Here is an 18,016-nt window from a genome sequence, read left to right as displayed (position 1 = left end):
CTGAACTGGCACTGGCTTTAAAAAGGCAGACTTTAAGGAGTTGTATTCTACCTGCTTCTTTGCAAGTTCTGTCCACTCTCGGGTTTTTAGCCACAGGAGCTTTTCAACATGAACTTGCTGACCAATCGGGTATTTCACAATCATCACTGAGTCATGACATGTCAGCTGAATGGGATGGTATTATCCACTTGTCATCCAGATATACAGTGGTGCCTCAGTTTGTGAGCATAATTCATTCCAGAAACATGCTTGTAATCCAAAGCACTTGTATATCAAAGCAAATTTCACCACAAGATATAATGGAAACTCAGATGATTTGTTCTACAATCCAAAAATATTCATATAAAAATGATTAATACAAAATATAAAGTAAAAATATGTAAAACAAATTAACCTGCACTTTACCTTTGAAAAGAATCGTAGCTGGTATGAGGGAGATGAGAGAGAGGAGAGGAGGAGGAAGATTATTCTGTAGGACGACTTTCTCTTTAACTAACGGAATCACTGCTATCTGTTGGCTCACTGGAATCTTTTTCTTTTTTTGCAACTATAAACAAGGAACCTATCCAATGACAGATGTTTTTTACTGAAGAGTCACTACACTTGGACACAAAATTTTAAAAAATGGTTTACACACTGTAAGGATTCTAAACTTTTTTGGGATCCCTTTTTTTTCCCCAACTAGTGCAGCAAAAGGCAAACAGTCCTTTTAAGGAGTCACTTCAAAGAGCCTTGTAAAGAGCAGAGATCTAACCATTGTGGCACTTGGCGCCATTGATACACTATAAAGGCACCTTCAGAAAATAAATAAGCTTATGTAAATAGAAGGCATTTCCAATCTATTAATGTGCTGCTTTATAGTCCACAGAAAGTGGGTCGCATTGTGTAAGCACCCATACCGGAAAAGATGCGGTATGATGAACCTGACACACCAAATGATCAGCCAAATCGGACAGTGTTACAAATTTGTTTGAATGCAATTAACAGAATGTAAAAAAATATGTAATCAGATGCAGTATTTATTATTGAACCAATTCATTTAATTTGTGGACAATATCAAATAGTACAGCTCATATGTTCCTTACTTCACTGGCCACATCTTTTAGAGAATCCACTATTGTATTTTGTGACTCCAGAACAATGTCTGTCAGCACACAGCCAGATAGTCGCCCAGCAGTTTCCAAGGCAGCGGTGTGTGCGCAGCCAGTGCCCGAAGATGTGCTGGGCACAGCAGCACCATCACCACATGGATACATGTTCTCAGCACGGGGTCAGCTTTTGTAACAGTGTCTGAAACAGAATAAACAGACGGTGGGCTGCGACTTGCTTTTCACGTTAAATTTGGTATCTGACCACTTGCACTGTGCAACTTTCTGAAGTTGAACTTGCCTGTGTCTCTGCCACAATGTATCACTCCACCAACTTCCTTTTGTTGCTTATACCACTGCTTAAGCCAACAAACAGTAAGTTTTTACTTGACTCCACTTTGCATTTGCTGAAATTCTTCTTTTTTATACGCGTTTTTGCCATTCTCTTTTAATAAAACACTGAATGGAAGGGGCTACTTATATTATTTTGCATATTCAAATATGTAAAATTCAGGGAGGAGTCAGGATGGGGCAGTAGGCACGTGCACGTGCGTTAAATTTCACATTCATTGGGATTTGGGATTTATAAAGGGGAAGTGCATGCAACTTGGCATACGTACATTCTTATGCATCTGGATTTTTTTCAGCATTATCCATACACCATGCTTTAATGTGAATTCTACACATGCACAATGTGTCTTAACAAGTTTTCTAATATGCATATTATAAAAGAAATATTTTGACAAAAGATTTGAGTAACACTTCCTCAAAGAATGCAAAAAATGCCAATATACTGATTTCTAAAGTCATAACAACTGAACAAAGTCCATGGATTAACTACAGCATACTTGAGAGGTGGTGGAAATAGGATTGTCTTTTTAGGGTGTAATTGACAGAAGTATCTCAACTTCTGAGTTTCTTCTAGGTAAAGTATTTAGAGACTTTGAATTTAGGCATTCATTTAGACTATCTTTTGTACTTTTTTGGCTTTGTCAGTATAACCCGCACTTTGTTTTACTATTCCCAAGACCTATCCTTTAAACTTGGTTGCATCTCTACCACTCAGAAATAATCTTAACACAAAGATATTGTATCCTGTTAAGTTTATCCAGCTCATCTATATTACTAAACGAAGGTTGTATATATGCATGGACGCGCCGAAGCGGACGTGCACTGCGACTCAGCGCCCCAGAGTCAAACCCAGCGGCTTCCCAGACTCAGTAGGTAGCGCCCAAACAACACAACACAACCTGTAAACTAAACTTCAGGACATGATACAACCACCGCCCGAACGCGCACACCACCGCATATAAAACCTTCGTTTAGTAATGTTTACGAAGGTTGTATATATGCACGGATGCCAGACGCAACCCGTGCCAAAAGCGCACGCGCACAGCGCCCCAGAGTCGAATCCAGCGGCACCTAAACAACACAACACAACCTGTAAACTAAACTTGAGGTAAAGCGTGCACGCCAACAAGTTGCCATGGTGACATATTTAAACATAGACATAGAATAACTAGACGCCTCACTACTAGCAGAATCGTACGTCAGCATCGCCGCCATATTGTGAGTGGCACTGCTGTGGAGTGAAGTAATGAATAATGTGCTGCTTGGGATTGTAAAAACCGCTGTACGCTCCAAACCAGATCCTGGGGGATTACATTTCATAGGTAAGGCTGAACAATTGTTTTGGTTATATTTGGCCATTAGAAAATTCCATTTTATAATCTTTACTTTAGCTAAGCCAGGCTAAGCTAGCAAAGCTATGCATTTATGTGCTCAAGTGAGCCTCCAAACAACGTTTTGGCTAAACGTATTTAGTCACTAACTATGTAGATTGTTGTTAGCTGTTAACATTTCTCAAACTTGATGATGTTTTTTTCTCAAGGAGCACACTGAGGAAACACAGTTTGAAATTGACAACCATTATTTTATGCTCATGTCTTTAGTTGTGTCTGTCTTCCACAAACTAAGGACCAGCCATATTGCCAGACTGAATACTCTCAAATTACAGGATCTGAGTGAGCGAGAGGAGTGTAAGTCTGGAGGAGATCAGTGAGGTTGTGGAGAGCTTTAAATGTTAAGAGTGGTATTTAGTATTGTATTCTGTAGTTAACAGGGAGCCAGTGAAGTTGAGAGAGAATACGTGTAATATGTTCAGTGGATTTATAACAGTAGGATATTATCCTGGCAGCAGAATTTTGAAGAAGTTGTAAGCGATGGATACGTTTTTGTGGGATGTCAGATAGAATAGCATTACAGTAATCTATACGTGAGGTGACTCGGGCATTAACCAATATTTCAGCACTGTGTTGCGTAAGAACAGGACAAAGTCTGGAAATGTTTCGAAGATAGAAGAAGGCAGTCCCTGAAATGTTACTTATATGGGAGGAATGAATAATAATGATAATTATAAGTATTATTATTTAATAATTGCCATTATTAGTGTATAAATGGATATAAATAATTGCATTTAAACGATTCGCCAAAATCTGTTGTATGTAAACAATACTGTTTTAAACGTTGTTTTTTCATCAGAAAACCCAGTTTCCACGTCTACCTGTATTAGTTTAAATGGCACTTTTGCCACTCGCAATAAGGCTGACGCACTGACGTATCGTGTCTACTGGGAAACACAGTGAATGCGCCGTCTATCTATATATGTCTATGTATTTAAACTTGAGGTAGTAGTGACTACTGACAGTGCCAGCAATCAGCTACTCCACAGTGCCAGCGGTCAGTGTTCTCCACTCCACAGTACCAGCAGCTACTCCACTACACATTGCCACCAGTCAGTGTGCTCTAATCCGCTGTGCCACCACTCAGTGTGGCAGCTGTCAGTGTGGCTTATTTGAATCACATTAAGGTAATTCAGTGTTAAATGTAAGTTCAATTATGATTCCTAACAGCAAACGACTTCTAGCTAACAACACACCCATAGAAAAACAAAAATGAGGCTGCATAGATAAAAACAATGAACGAAGGCACCTACAATGCGCTTCTGAAACACCAGAACCAAGTGAGTCACGGCTCCAAAAAGAAACCGCTTTAGTACAAATATATTTGTTTAATTAAATGAAAACTTTCCCAGGACACTCCCACCCTCCATGATTTTTCATCCCTACAAAGATTGGAGGGAACAGAAAGTAATTGCCATTCTTGGATTTGCGATTCTTTAGAGAATCGGGGGTTTACTGGTTTTGCATATAAAGTACAGTTTTGATCAGCGACTTTCGCCAAAGAGTCATTCACAGCAAATTTGCTGCATTTGCCCGTGTTCTTTGAATGATTTACTGATAGTCTGGACGGTATAGGAGAACTTTTTTTTTACTCAATGTCCCTTAATGCTTTGAGAGGCCAGTGCGACATCCCCGGAGCTGTAACAGCCAACATTGGATGGGACTGCCCCTTGGGTATATAATACAGATCATTTGCATTAGAGACTGGTTGTGAAGCTTGCGCATCTCTCACTATGTTCTTTCTTCTTTGATCTCACAGAGGCATGGTCTCACAGTGTTTTGCACTATGAAGATCACACGATCGAACTAACAGTATCGCTAGTCTACTAGCTGACACAAAGCAGATTTGAAAACTGGGAGAAACTTGCATGAACATGCAGACTTCATGGAAACCAAAAGTGCTAAGGCAGCTGGTGAACTACTATAGCATCAGTATTCATCCCAGTTTTTTGCATTTTCCATAAAAACAAATGCTATAAAATGTAAAGCCATAAAGGCACATTAATACTGTATATAGTAGGTGAACTCAAATTAAGGTGCTCAACAGATAATTAAATAATACAGGTTCTCAAATTTTACTTTTATGAAACATAAACAGCATAAATAATGAGTTATCTCTGCTTGTTGCCAAATGTGCAACTCAATCTTTGAGTTCCATGTCAGTATAAGAGAAGGAGGTGTGTGCCATATGCATGTGTAATTAGCCACGTGGAGAATGAAAACAAACCTTGAAAGAGGTTGACGCCTCACTCCCCTCCCCAACACAGAAGACTCTATGAAATAATAATAAGATTTATTACTATTTACAAGACATTTTTAATCTTTTTGATAGAAGAAAAAGTGCAAAGCATCAGCACAAACAGTTTGGAGAGCCTTCAGGATGACTTAAAAAAATAGAACACGGCAATGGCTTCAATCATGACATGCCACTTTGAATTTTCTGCATTTAACTTTTTTAGGGCTGATTTTTTTTCCTTTTATTCCAGGGCTGAATATTTTTCCAAAAAACTCAGCTTTCTGAAAAGCACACAAAGCAATAGTTTCCCACACAAATCAACATAAAATGCCCTACGTATTTTTTCTGACTGTTGACTACGATTTCAGCATTTCCAGCTTTGTTTTCAGGAAATATACATTTGCGCGGCCCTGACTGTGTTCTTTTTTTTTTTTTATCTCATGAAGGCACAGTGATGCAACGGTTGGCACTGCTGCCGCACAGCTCAGATTGCCTTTTTTGGCCACAATAATTAGTCCAGTATATTGGTCTCGTATAGTGGGCAGATGTTTTCCCAGCCCTCAGCGACACTTTAAAGATTATTGCACCATTATAATCCAATCAAATGTAGTTCAGTTAGTCCATCCCCACTGGCTTTAATGCATCTCACGGAGTTCAGCGATATTCGCAAACACTTCTGTGATTTCTGCAAACTTGAGGCAAAGCGAACACCGCAGAGTTTACTCATCACTAATAATATACAGTGAGAGAATATGGAAGCTTCGTATTAGGTATTATGTTGCAAACTTAAGAGAAAATCCAGAGATACCAAGGTAAAACATTTGTAAATTCTACAACCAAAATGCCAGGATAAATAATGACTGGAGAAAGGCAAATCATATTCCCTCTCCAAGTAACAGTTAACTTTGCTAATCTTAATTTTTGTCAGATATAAGAAAAACTAAGAAGTACATGATGATCTTTTATTCTGCCAAACTATGTTCAGGCATGTAACTGTGGAAGCTACTTTTAAGGTTATAGACGATTTTTTTTCAAGAAAATATAATACGCTGGAGTTGGCATGTTGGAATATGCATAGATGGAGCAAAGCCTGGATTGATTTCAAGAAAGGACCTGCTCTGCATTGAACCAGAAGCAAAATAAACACATTATTTTATAAACAGAGAAGTACTTGTCAGACACCACATGCATAAGAATTGACAATTAAAGTATTGGATGAAGCCTTTATAATTGCAAATTTTGTGAAATTACACCATTTGAATGTCTGACTTCTTTCTCAGTAATGTTCACACTAAATTTTGTTTCACATTCAGGTATGGTGGCTTTTACTTTGAAAAGTCCTCAGTCACCTTTTTTGACCTTCAGGAAGAACTTTGAATTTTTCTTGACAAAAGCTTTGACTTGAAGAACCATTTATGTGACTCAGAAAATAATTGTGAATTTGGATACATCGTAGATATCTTTACTCATTTAAAGAATCACAAACAGTCCTTGTAAGATAAACATGTTTCTATATCCCATTTTCAAGACACAGTAAATATTACACAATACTAAATTAATAGGGAAGCATTGCAAACTGTGAAGTTACATTTGAAACATTTGCAAGAAGCTTTTCATAGTATTTCCCTCACTCGTGCAACACCTTGAATGGATAAGGAACATTTTCATTGTAACTGTTAAAACACTGCCCAATCATATCTCACATTCAGAAAAGGAACAGCACTTGGAATTAGCTTTAGATGACTTTCTGAAAACAAAACTTGGGCAAAATACTAATAATTATTAAAAGTTATGCTGGTGTATCTTCTGCCCGTTCCTATTATTTCTAATGCAGTAAACTGTGTGTTACGTAACATTTATTACATTTAAGTATTAATTAATAAATTCTATATTTGTTCTAGTCTATGTTAAGTAGGAAAAATGGGTAGCCGTTAAGACTAAAGTGTCAAAAGGTGTACATGATTATTAAAATGTTATCGGTAATTTCAGTGCCTTGTAATAAGTATTGGTATAACTTAAAAACCAATTAACACTTTCTTCTGAAAATATTTAAATTGTGACTACACTGTGAGGAAACTATTTGCCAATAAACTTAGAAGGATGTGTATTTAAGAAAAAAACAGTTTAAAAACTTGTTAAACATGCTCATATTACATTTTGTAAACTATTAATTTTAAAACCTCACATGGTGGTAGTGTTGATGTTGCTTCAAGACTCAAGAGATCCTGAATGAACCTGGCCATCTCACTGAATCAGTGGAGTTTGCATATTCAAGGTGTACATGTAGGCTATCTAACAAATGCCAAAAAGTGTATATGTTATGTAAACTGGCCTCTTTATACTGACCTGATACAAGATATAGTTGTATGCTGGTTGGCTTGTTTGAGAGGTCAAGATATATGCTAGTGGAATACTGTGAAATAAATGAAAGTGTCAAAAAAAAAAAAACATTCTTAATGCAAACTTAATAAATCATACTATCTTTGAACTATTTTTGGGAGTGGCCTTTCATTTCGTTCAAACATATTTTATTAACAATATTGTACATATTTGGTGGAATTTTAAATGTCAAGTAACATTGCTTTTCTATATATGTGACTCACATTTATATATTTGTTGTTAGATATAGTTTGAAACTGGTTATTAACTCACAATCAATTAAGAAAATATCATGTGTCCTTCAATATGCACTTAACCCTAAGTCATCTATAAAATGTAATGCATTCTATAAGATGTGCATGACATCTATTTTCAAAGTGTTAAAAATTCATAGAAATACAAGTTATCCTGTCTTAAGATACTGCTTTAGATAAAGATGGAAAATATTGTCTTTTTAGTTTTAACCATAAAGGTAAGTGAGAAGTAATCAACAAAGTAAAGAGTTTCTAAAAAGTATAACCACTTGTACCCAGGACATACAGGAAGGTGTACAAAGCAACTTTTAATGTGTTAAAATGTTTAGTCCACAGTGAAAAAGATTATCAACAAATGGAGAAAAAAAGGTAACTGGTGTTCTAACAAGGACAAGCCACCCCATGAAATTTGGAACTTTGGAAATTTGGAGATGCATATCAAAAGATACTCTTAAAAATATCCAAGAACCCAGGGTTAATATCAAAGAATCAACTCACCACAATCAATATTTCCATGAGCCACCTCAGAAAAACTCATTGTGGCTTACTTAATATCAATTACAAACAAAAGAAACCAACAACAGATTACCAAAATTTGACCTCAAATTAAGGTTGAATCTTCTGCTGATTAAATAATTTTCTAAGACCCAGATTCTTTGATATAAAATGTATTCATTTTGTGTCCCTCTAATAGTGCATATATATAAGCTTCAATAACCCGATCATTCCCAGAAACCCAATTTCTAAAATGCCAATTAAACATTTATTTCAATTATAGAAATCAAGCTATTGGCCTCTGTGAAACCTGATTAACAGAGGCAGATTTCTCTGCGAATAACCTGATTATGTGGCCACGTAAACCCTTAATTGTGTTACTATTAAGATTTTGTAGTCTGCACATGCTGTTTTCACTCTGTCAGCCAGTGCATTAATTTACTTTGCACACACTTTCAGGAGTCACAGGTAAAAGCGTTCACAAAGTACATTTGCAGAGACAAATTTCATGGTTAATTAATCTCTGTACTGTCAACTAGTTGCTCAATTTTCACATCTAATCTCCCTCCTTCTTTGCCATTTTTCTACATATCTGAGACCATTTTTTAATATTCATCTCCAGCTTTTCCTCATTTTCTACTGTTATCAGTCAATACTGATACTGATACAGGTGCATCTCACTAAATCTCACACTGGCTCATTCGCCTTGTGATTGTCTTCTCCGAGACACGGTATAGATCTGCAATTTGTTCTACTTTTAAACCACTTAAAAGAAAGTGTTCTATTGACTCAGCTGGAATGTTAAAGGATGGGCGTCCAGGACAGGGGACTTAGTCACCTGAACAGGTATGTAGCACAGTTTTTCAGTGTTTTCAAAATAATTTCATCAATATCGTAGTCTAAAAGGGCTGCCAACACTGTAATTTCTTTCTCTCTGAAATACGTGATAACTTCAGCCGAATTGGTATAATAATAATTTTTCTACTGAATTTTTTTTCTATCTCATTTACCTCCATCTCCCATTCTGACATATTGAATTAGGCATGAGCAATCTATAGAAGACGATTCACCACTCAAAACACAGTATGTGCTAGAGCCCACCCTCTCAACTTTGACAAGTGAAAGTGACAGCTTTATTTCAAGATGTATTTCATGATGCATTTGGAGGAATATTATGGACAAAATTAAATGAACAAATAAGCAATAAAAACATTTTCTGACACATTTATTTATGCTCACATTTCATGATACATTTATTTATTTTTGCTCACATTTCACATTGCTTTTATTTATTTGAGCTATTTATTTTTGTCCAAAATACACTACACTTAAAATTTTACAATGAGGCTAACCTAATAAATACTGGCTCTGTACAAGTACTTAAGTTTCTCACTTTCAAACAACCACACAGCTTAATCCTTACCATTTTTTGAAGGTCAACTGTTTTAATTCTGCCAGCCTCCTTCTTCATTTTATCCACAGATTTTTTGGCAAGGTTCAAGTAAGCTTGCAAATGATGGCGCATCATTGCCAGTCTCAGTACACACAACAAAATGATAATCCACAGGCGAAGTGTGTCATAGGTGGCTTCAGTCATTCTGTGGAATTTGTCAAAATGTTATTTTATATCTTTCTAATTGCACAGCATATAGTGTTTTTGAAAAAAAACTTTTTAAAATAACAAAAGTCAACAATGCACAATAACCATAATGTTACTGCTGGTTTTGATATTTATGCAGATTAAAAGATAAAGCTTGGAGATAACTTTCCTTCACTATTGATAAGGCAGATATTCTAACATATTTCCAAAAATGGCTAAATTAATACAGTAACCGTTGACTAGCCAAAAAAGAAAGATTAAATGTTCACATTGTATATGTTATGTTCTTGCAATGTCGTCTTCTTCTTTCGGTAATTAATATACAGTACACAGGTGAAATGTAAACCTTAAAATACTGTTTCACTTTCACACAAGTAACAAGGCATATCCTAGGAGTATAGGACACAAGGCAGGAAATATCTCCAAATATGAGAGATTTTCAAGTAAGGTAGTAATTTGTTGTTAAATTATTTTTACATACTTAGTTAAGTGCATGTATTCAGGCTAGAGTTTGTACTATTAACACTTTTCAAAATTGTACTTCTTCTGATGGATTATTGTGTTTGTTCTTTTTGTCAAATGAATTTGGAAAATCAATTGGAATAATTAGAAGCAAAAAAACACACACACATGAAAATTCCTAACTGCAATCAGATCTATGAGCTACTGAAATTTATTTAAAACTTACAATTATTCATATTTCTAGCTGTGAAACAATATTTTTGTGAATAAATGGTTACACTTAAAAGCAAAGCAATATCTATAGAGTGTACTGACTGCATCACAATGCATTATAATTTTAATAAGTTTAGAACACCTTAGAGATGACAGTTTTTAAACAAATTTCTAAATGGCACAGAACAGTTTAAAATATATCACAGTCAACTCCAGAATTACTGTCACCTCCTATAAAGGAAATGGGTAAAAACAAAACATATAAAATAGGCAATTTTATATATATATATATATATATATATATATATATATATATATATATATATATATATATATATATATATATATATATAATGATTCTGATATTTCTAAAAATATTTGTAGAAAATGCTTATCATTTATCTAATAAAAATCATTCCTACATTAAAATTGTTTTAGTTGGAGAACAGTGTATTCTCTCAAAAACATCAGGGACACAATTAATGTCACCCTAAAATAATATGTGAAAAATGCATAAATAAATATACATTCTTGGTGAAAACCATTTTTCTTTTTATTGCTCCTGTTATCTAAGAATTCTTTGCCCATGATCATTTCCTGTATCCCTGGGGTATAAATTTGAGGTTGCACTAGGGGTGGGAGAAAAACAATTGACTCTGAACTATGATGATTAACGGATCACCAGGCTGATTAAAAAAAAAATCGATGTTTAAATGAAAAAGAAATGCTGACATTCCAATTAAATGTAACTGTGCAAGCATTAGCCATACTCTGTGACTGATTACTACAGACAGTTAAACATGAGTTGTATGCAACTAGGCATTCACTGTTGCCATGCTAGTAGTTAGTTAATGCAGTTATTATAATTAGAATGAATAACACATACATTTACTTTTGCAGTTGAAATATTTTCCATATATGGTGAGCGCAACAGTGCAAAATGAGAACATGATTGATCAAAGTTGTTGCCACACTGATGTGATGCCATAGCAATTTAAAACAGTTTCTCTGTAAAACAGAAAGAGTTGCCCTGACATGTGATTCATGGACGTCGAGAGCCATATTATGTTACAGTAACATCACATATAACTGAAGAATGGTACTCATCCTCTCACTTCCTACAAAACTAAATCGTGCATGAGAGTCATACTGGGGCTAACATGGCTGAGCCAATTTGTAATGTCACTGAGGAATGGGGAATTGAAGAAAAAGAGCCAGTGTTAGTGACCAACAATGCAGCAAATATGCTTGTTGGAACTCAGGTAGTCAACTTTCATCATGCTAAATGCTACGTTCATATATTAAACTTTGTGGCTCAGAATGCTCTTAAACTATCAACTGTTGTGTAGATCCTAGGAAGAATAAGATTCATCACTGGGTTTTTACACAGAAGCACCCAAGACGTTCAAGCTTTGCACCAGAACCATAAATTACTGGATCTTCTACAGCAGAAGCTGATTACAGATATACTAACCTGGTGAAAGAGTGCACTGATATGGCACTGCCAGTGTGAAATTTCTTAATTCCATATATTTCTATTGTTATGGATATAGTTATGAAATTTACTTGTTGACTCAATAAAAACTGTTTAATTTAAAATATTTAATTGTACTAATCAAAATGACTTGAAAATTTCAAGCTGGAGAGAAATTCTCGCTTTAATAAAAAAAGGTCGTATGCAGCTGAAATTACCATTCAGCACAATCAGAGCCAAATAAAAAAGTTGCAGAAATAAGAAATACTGTAGATGAAATTTGCGAGAAATAGGATACATGAGCATACTGCCCTCATGCACAGTGAGAAGGATGTAAAGAGAGCCAAAGCAGATTACAGTTTCTCATTCGCATAGTTCAATTAAATCTTGGGGTTATAATATTTCTAAATCTTATCTTAGACACCACCTCCATGACAAGATGTTTTTTGAAGAGAAGGTCTCTGCAAGAAGAAGCCACAAAATGCACCACTTGAAGTTTGCAAAGCATCATTGTAAATACAAATGGAAAAGTGTGAAATGTATCTTTGTTATACACACCATTGTCATATTTGGCACAAAAAGGGCACTGAATACAAGGAAAAGCATCTGGTACCTACTGTGAAACATGGAGGCAGATCTTGTTTTGGACCTTTTCTGCAGAAAATGGTTTAGAGGCATGTGTAAATTAATATAAGAATCAATTCCACTACATACAATGAAATTTAACCCAAAAACTTGTCTGTCTCTGCCAGTAGGGTGAACCTTAGCAGTGGATGGACCTTTCAACTACTGTAGATAATAACCCTAAATACATTTAAAAAATCAACACAAAGAAAAATTATGAGAACACAAAATCAGTGTTTTGCAATGGCAATCTCAGACTCCAAATTTGAACCCAACTAAACTTGTGTTGTAAATTAAAGAGGGCAGTCTACAAGTGCAAACTACAAGGAGTAGTGGTCCAATATTCCTCTCCAAGTGTTCTCAAACTTAGTCAAACATTACAGAATGAAGCTCAGTGCTGTTATTTTGCCATGGGAGGCTTTGTGAAGTATCAATCATGGGAGGGGTAATACTTTTAAAACCTATGCTTGCAACAAAAAAACATTGTATAACTAAAGAAAAAGTTTTGTTTGAAGAATGAAAAATGATGTTAAAAATAAAAAGGCATTCGAATTTGTTCAAGCCTAAAACATCGCTAATTGCATGTGTGGATCATCATATGTATATAAATGTTTAACTGTTTTTCAATAATTTTGGAGTTGACCATATAAGGAAATCAATAAATCAGTGCAGCAATGAGACATATTTGAAAAATTGCATCTAGCAATTTTACATCAACATTAACATTAAAAATAAGAAATGACATATTTTTGTATTAGTTAAAAAATTATATGAATGACAAGGGGACCACCAACAAACTCAGTATCAACACATCATTCTTTACAACAGTCAATACTTAGAATTGCCCAATTAATAATTACAACCCCATTAAAATGTACCAAAACAGTTACAGCCATTTTAAAAATCCAAATACAACATGCAGTGCATGCAATGCATAAACAGACAGATATGTAAGTAAAAAAGCAAGATCAGCCTTAATTAAATCACTGTTTTTACAAAAGCCTCACCTTAGCCCCAAGGTCCATTTATATCAGGTACATTACATCAAAGAAAGAGTTAAAAAGGTTAACTTACAAAGGCACACTTTCTTTACTCAAAGTTGGATTCATTATGTAGTCCTTTGTTATTGGTTTCACCCACAGTAAGACCATGATTAAAGGAGACAAAAAGTTGATATGTAGGAGTGTCCTAGAAAAAACAGATAAATTTGGCCTCTGGTTAACTTAAACATTTTCGGAAGGCTGAATAATTCATAATTCAAGTTTGTTTAAATGTATAGCTTTGTATTCCTAATTATATGTACATTTTGTACATCTTATATAACATCTTGTTGGGCTTAAAGGGGCTGCTCTTAACTGGTTCAGGTCATATCTAATTGGTAGACACTTTTCAGTGTCTACTGCTCCTCAGGGATCCATTTTGGGTCCTATTTTATTCTCTATATACCTTCACCCTATTGGAGCTATTTTTAGGAAATTTAACATTTCTTTTCACTGCTATGCTGATGATACACAGGTTTAAATTCCATGAATCAACTGTACAACTGTCTTTTTGAACTAAGATCCTGGATGGCTAATAATTTTCTTGATCTGAATCAAAATAAAATGGAGGTGCTTATAGTGGGTCCAACAACTAAAGCTTTAATTGGTCTTGGACTTCTCGGCTCTTTCTCTGTCTTTTGCAGACTTCAAAAGTTTGCAATCTTGGTGTTATCTTTGACAGTAACCTCTCTTTTGAGAAACAAGTAAATTCTGTAGTCAAGAATTGCTTTTTCCAACTTTGTCTATTAGGTAAGATCAAGCCTTTTTTATCTTCTAGGGATCTTGAGAAAGCTACTCATGCTTTTATCTTTTCTCGCCTGGATTACTGCAACTCGCTGTATTCTGGGATTAGCAAATCCCTGATATGCAGGTTACAGTTCGTCTAGAATGCTGCCGTTCGCTTTCTGATTGGGGCAAGAAACTTTCTCCAATATTAGCTTCTTTACACTGGCTGCCTGTCAGTTTTCGATTTGATTTTGTTGCTAGTTTTTAAATCTTTACATGGGCTTGCTCCTGCCTATTTATCTGAATTGTGTGCTTTACACCAGCCATCTAGAGTGCTTAGATCTTCTGGTCAGTTGTCTCTTGTTGTCCCTCGTACCAAGTGTAAAACTAAGGGGGACAGGGCTTTTGCAGCTGCTGCTCGTCGCCTGTGGAACTCTTTACCTCATAACATAAAGGAGTCGTCTACAATTGAACTGTTCAAAATAAGATTAAAGACTCATTTCTATTCACTTGCATTCCGTGACCTTCAGTAATACTGATGGTTTCCTCATTGTGATTATGTAACATTACTTCTATTTATTATTTATTTATGTTCATTTATTTTATTTCTATTTATGTTATTTATGTTAATTGTATGTTTTTTTCTTCTATTATTGTAAAGCACTTTGGCCACAGCATTCCTATGTTGTTTTAAGTGTGCTATATAAATAAATTGACATTGACATATGTAAATATAGACATAAATGTACATATACATACCATTATTTTTGTAACTAGTTTCTGAAGAACTTGTATCTTTTACTATACAATTTAAAAACATAGTATAAAGCTGACAAATGATTTCTAAAGTTTTTATATAGTATCTAGCACAAGTAAACGGGCTCTATTATATTCCAAATATTACACAATATAAAATATATACCTTTTTGTTAAAATAATATTTTACTAAACTTAACCATTCATACAGTTATGTATATGTGAAAGAAAAAACTGCCCATATACCAAATAAAAGAAAAAAAAATATGTTACATACATTAATACATGTTAATTGCAACTTAAACTGAAACTATTACTTTGTTATTTCGAATAAATGTGTACTGCTCCTGTGAATTGTAAGGGTTCTAATTTCAATAGTTCTTATTTTAAGAACATTGCTGAAAAAATACAATTTAAACTGAATATGGGATTTTTGTTCAAAGGTGTTATTACTTATGTTCAACTGTTTTAATTTTCAAGCACTTTCCTCTAACCTTGTGCTGACTTACGGAAATAAAAATTTTCACACAACGCACATATACAAGACAAGTAGAGATAGACGGGTGGGTGGCAAACTGTAAAATATGTACACTATGCACAACTTTTCAATAACTTCTAGTGATGAATGTTTGACAGTTGACATACATAGCTGAAGTGACATTTTTCTTGGATCCTCTGTTCGATGAATCAATAGGACCAGTTTGAGCTAGCTCCAACCAGTTTGCAATCATTGGTATGATTGGCAAAACTGTACACCAAAGGAGCCTAAAAGGACAGGCATACTGTAGCACTGTGAAAGCAAATATTGTCAAATAGGAACATTCCATATGTTGCAAAACATTACTATAAAGACAGTAATGTTTTGTTGAATTAGCGGTTTATCAAACCAGCCCAGGCAATTTTCTAAAGAGGTAACCATTACTACTAAAAGCAGAATTTGGTGTGAACTGTGGAATATGGAGCCTGGTCAGAATGTACAAAAATTCAAAAGCAGGTGGAAATACACAAAGCTGTCCTGCTATAGGGAACAAAAGTATTGTACATGTCTGTATATGCAGAAAAATGAAAAGATATTCTCCAGGTAATTATACCCTCCATTGTAAAGTTCGAGAGCAGGCAAGGTCTTTTTTTTAATTTATAGAAAGCACATAACTTATTGTCTTGTGGCAAATGAATATGTACCATGTTTGTGAAGAAATAACTTCAACTTCAAAAATACTGAACTTATCCTTTAAACCAAATGAACAGATGTACAGTACACACATCCTAGTGAAGCCATTTGGCAAGGATGCCTCTTTTATTAGTTACTGAGAGACTCTACACAGGTCAGAATCATGCTAAGTCCAAGCCATCTGAACATATACAGGTGCTGGTCATAAAATTAGAATATCATGACAAAATTGATTTATTTCAGTAATTCCATTCAAAAAGTGAAACTTGTATATTAGAATTATTCATTACACACAGACTGATGTATTTCAAATGTTTATTTCTTTTAATGTCGATGATTATAACTGACAACTAATGGAATTACTGAAATAAATCAACTTTGTCATGATATTCTAATTTTATGACCAGCACCTGTATATGCATGCCCTGATGCTCCAGACAGATAATTTTTTTCCAGAGAAATAACTGCGTCTTAAGTGTGTGTTAGGGGAGGTAAAAAAACGGTATGGCTGTTATTGAGGTCTGATGTCACCCTGCAATGATCTCCTTGTTACAGAAGGCCTGAAATCCATTTACAGTGAATGCTGTACAGTGTACAGTAATAAGCGAAGTAAAGACCACAAAAAAGTATATATACTGTACATATATACAACCCAATCTAAATATATGCTATTTAATATAAGGATATGGAGGACACTGAAATCTTTAAAGAATTTTATATGGATAATGTATTAATATCTTCTTATAACTTTGAATCTGACTATAACCTAATAATATATAATGAAAACATTCCATTAAATGCAAGTCAGACATTCAAATGAAACAACCTCTCTTTCCCATTTTGTCTCTATAACCGACTACAGCAGCTTTACTATGAATGTACTGATTTAGGGTTTAATTTAAGATTACCCCAGTTATACTCTATTATATCTCTAGATCAGGGCCTGTAAAATTAGTCTATATTGACAATGGGATTTTGTTCTACCACAATTTCCTAATGAGAATTTACCTATTGCTGCTGAAGATATTATTGCTCAGACAACATTTTTATGCTTCAATTTAGTAGTCTCTTTTCTTAAGATTCACCCCCCTTAATTGTTTTAGTCTAAAACACTGTTTTAATTGCTCCTTATTAGCAATAAAATGCTAATGACATACAGTATAAAGTAGCAGCTCTCCATTGGACTTGTTACCATTTACAAAAGAAAAAAAGTGAAGAACCCAGAACTACCCATTGACTTCAGGCTATGGATGATATCTCTGGAAATGTTAGATACTCATGCTGTTCTTTTCGTCTTATTTTAAGAATTTCAGTCAACTGGTGGAAGTGCACAGTAAAATTTCCACTGACATTTTTCAGTTTGGTAAGTAAGGTTTTGAAATAACCCAAACAAAATTTCAGACAAATTCGGACATTTCCCAAGAGTTTGTTACATTATGTAACTTATAAAACAAATAGCAAAATTGAAAATATGACTGAGCATTCCATGTAAAACACAATACTATATCTTATTTACTATTAGAAAGTAGTAGAATATTGGTAGACCAAGTCTGATACTAAAGTTTTTAATTAGACTGATACATAAAAGTTTGAACTAGCTAGTTAACTTGACTTCAGAAAAACCAGTATATGTTTTAGCTATTACACAATTAAATGTATCAAAAACCATATAAACCTTTGTATAGTTAAGATAAACAATTATACCAATGCTAATTTTTACCAATAAAAGCTTTGGCAAATCACAGTAGAGTTTTAT

General features: G+C 34.5%; 1 protein-coding gene across 1 annotated transcript in view; it reads right to left on the bottom strand.

The window, feature by feature from the left end:
- Nucleotides 1–18,016, bottom strand: part of tmem161b (transmembrane protein 161B) — a 75,716-nt gene that overhangs the window by 8,209 nt on the left and 49,491 nt on the right. The window contains exons 5-6 of the mRNA XM_051929630.1: nucleotides 13,642–13,755; nucleotides 9,618–9,792 (exon numbers count right to left, since the gene is read on the bottom strand). Of these exons, the coding sequence (XP_051785590.1) occupies nucleotides 9,618–9,792; nucleotides 13,642–13,755 (289 nt within the window). The remainder of the gene's footprint in view (nucleotides 1–9,617; nucleotides 9,793–13,641; nucleotides 13,756–18,016) is intronic.

Source organism: Erpetoichthys calabaricus, chromosome 7, assembly GCF_900747795.2.
Source record: "Erpetoichthys calabaricus chromosome 7, fErpCal1.3, whole genome shotgun sequence".
Classification (NCBI taxonomy): domain Eukaryota; kingdom Metazoa; phylum Chordata; class Cladistia; order Polypteriformes; family Polypteridae; genus Erpetoichthys; species Erpetoichthys calabaricus.
The sequence above is the reverse complement of the archived record's forward strand: the minus strand, read 5'-3'. Positions and strand labels throughout refer to the sequence as shown.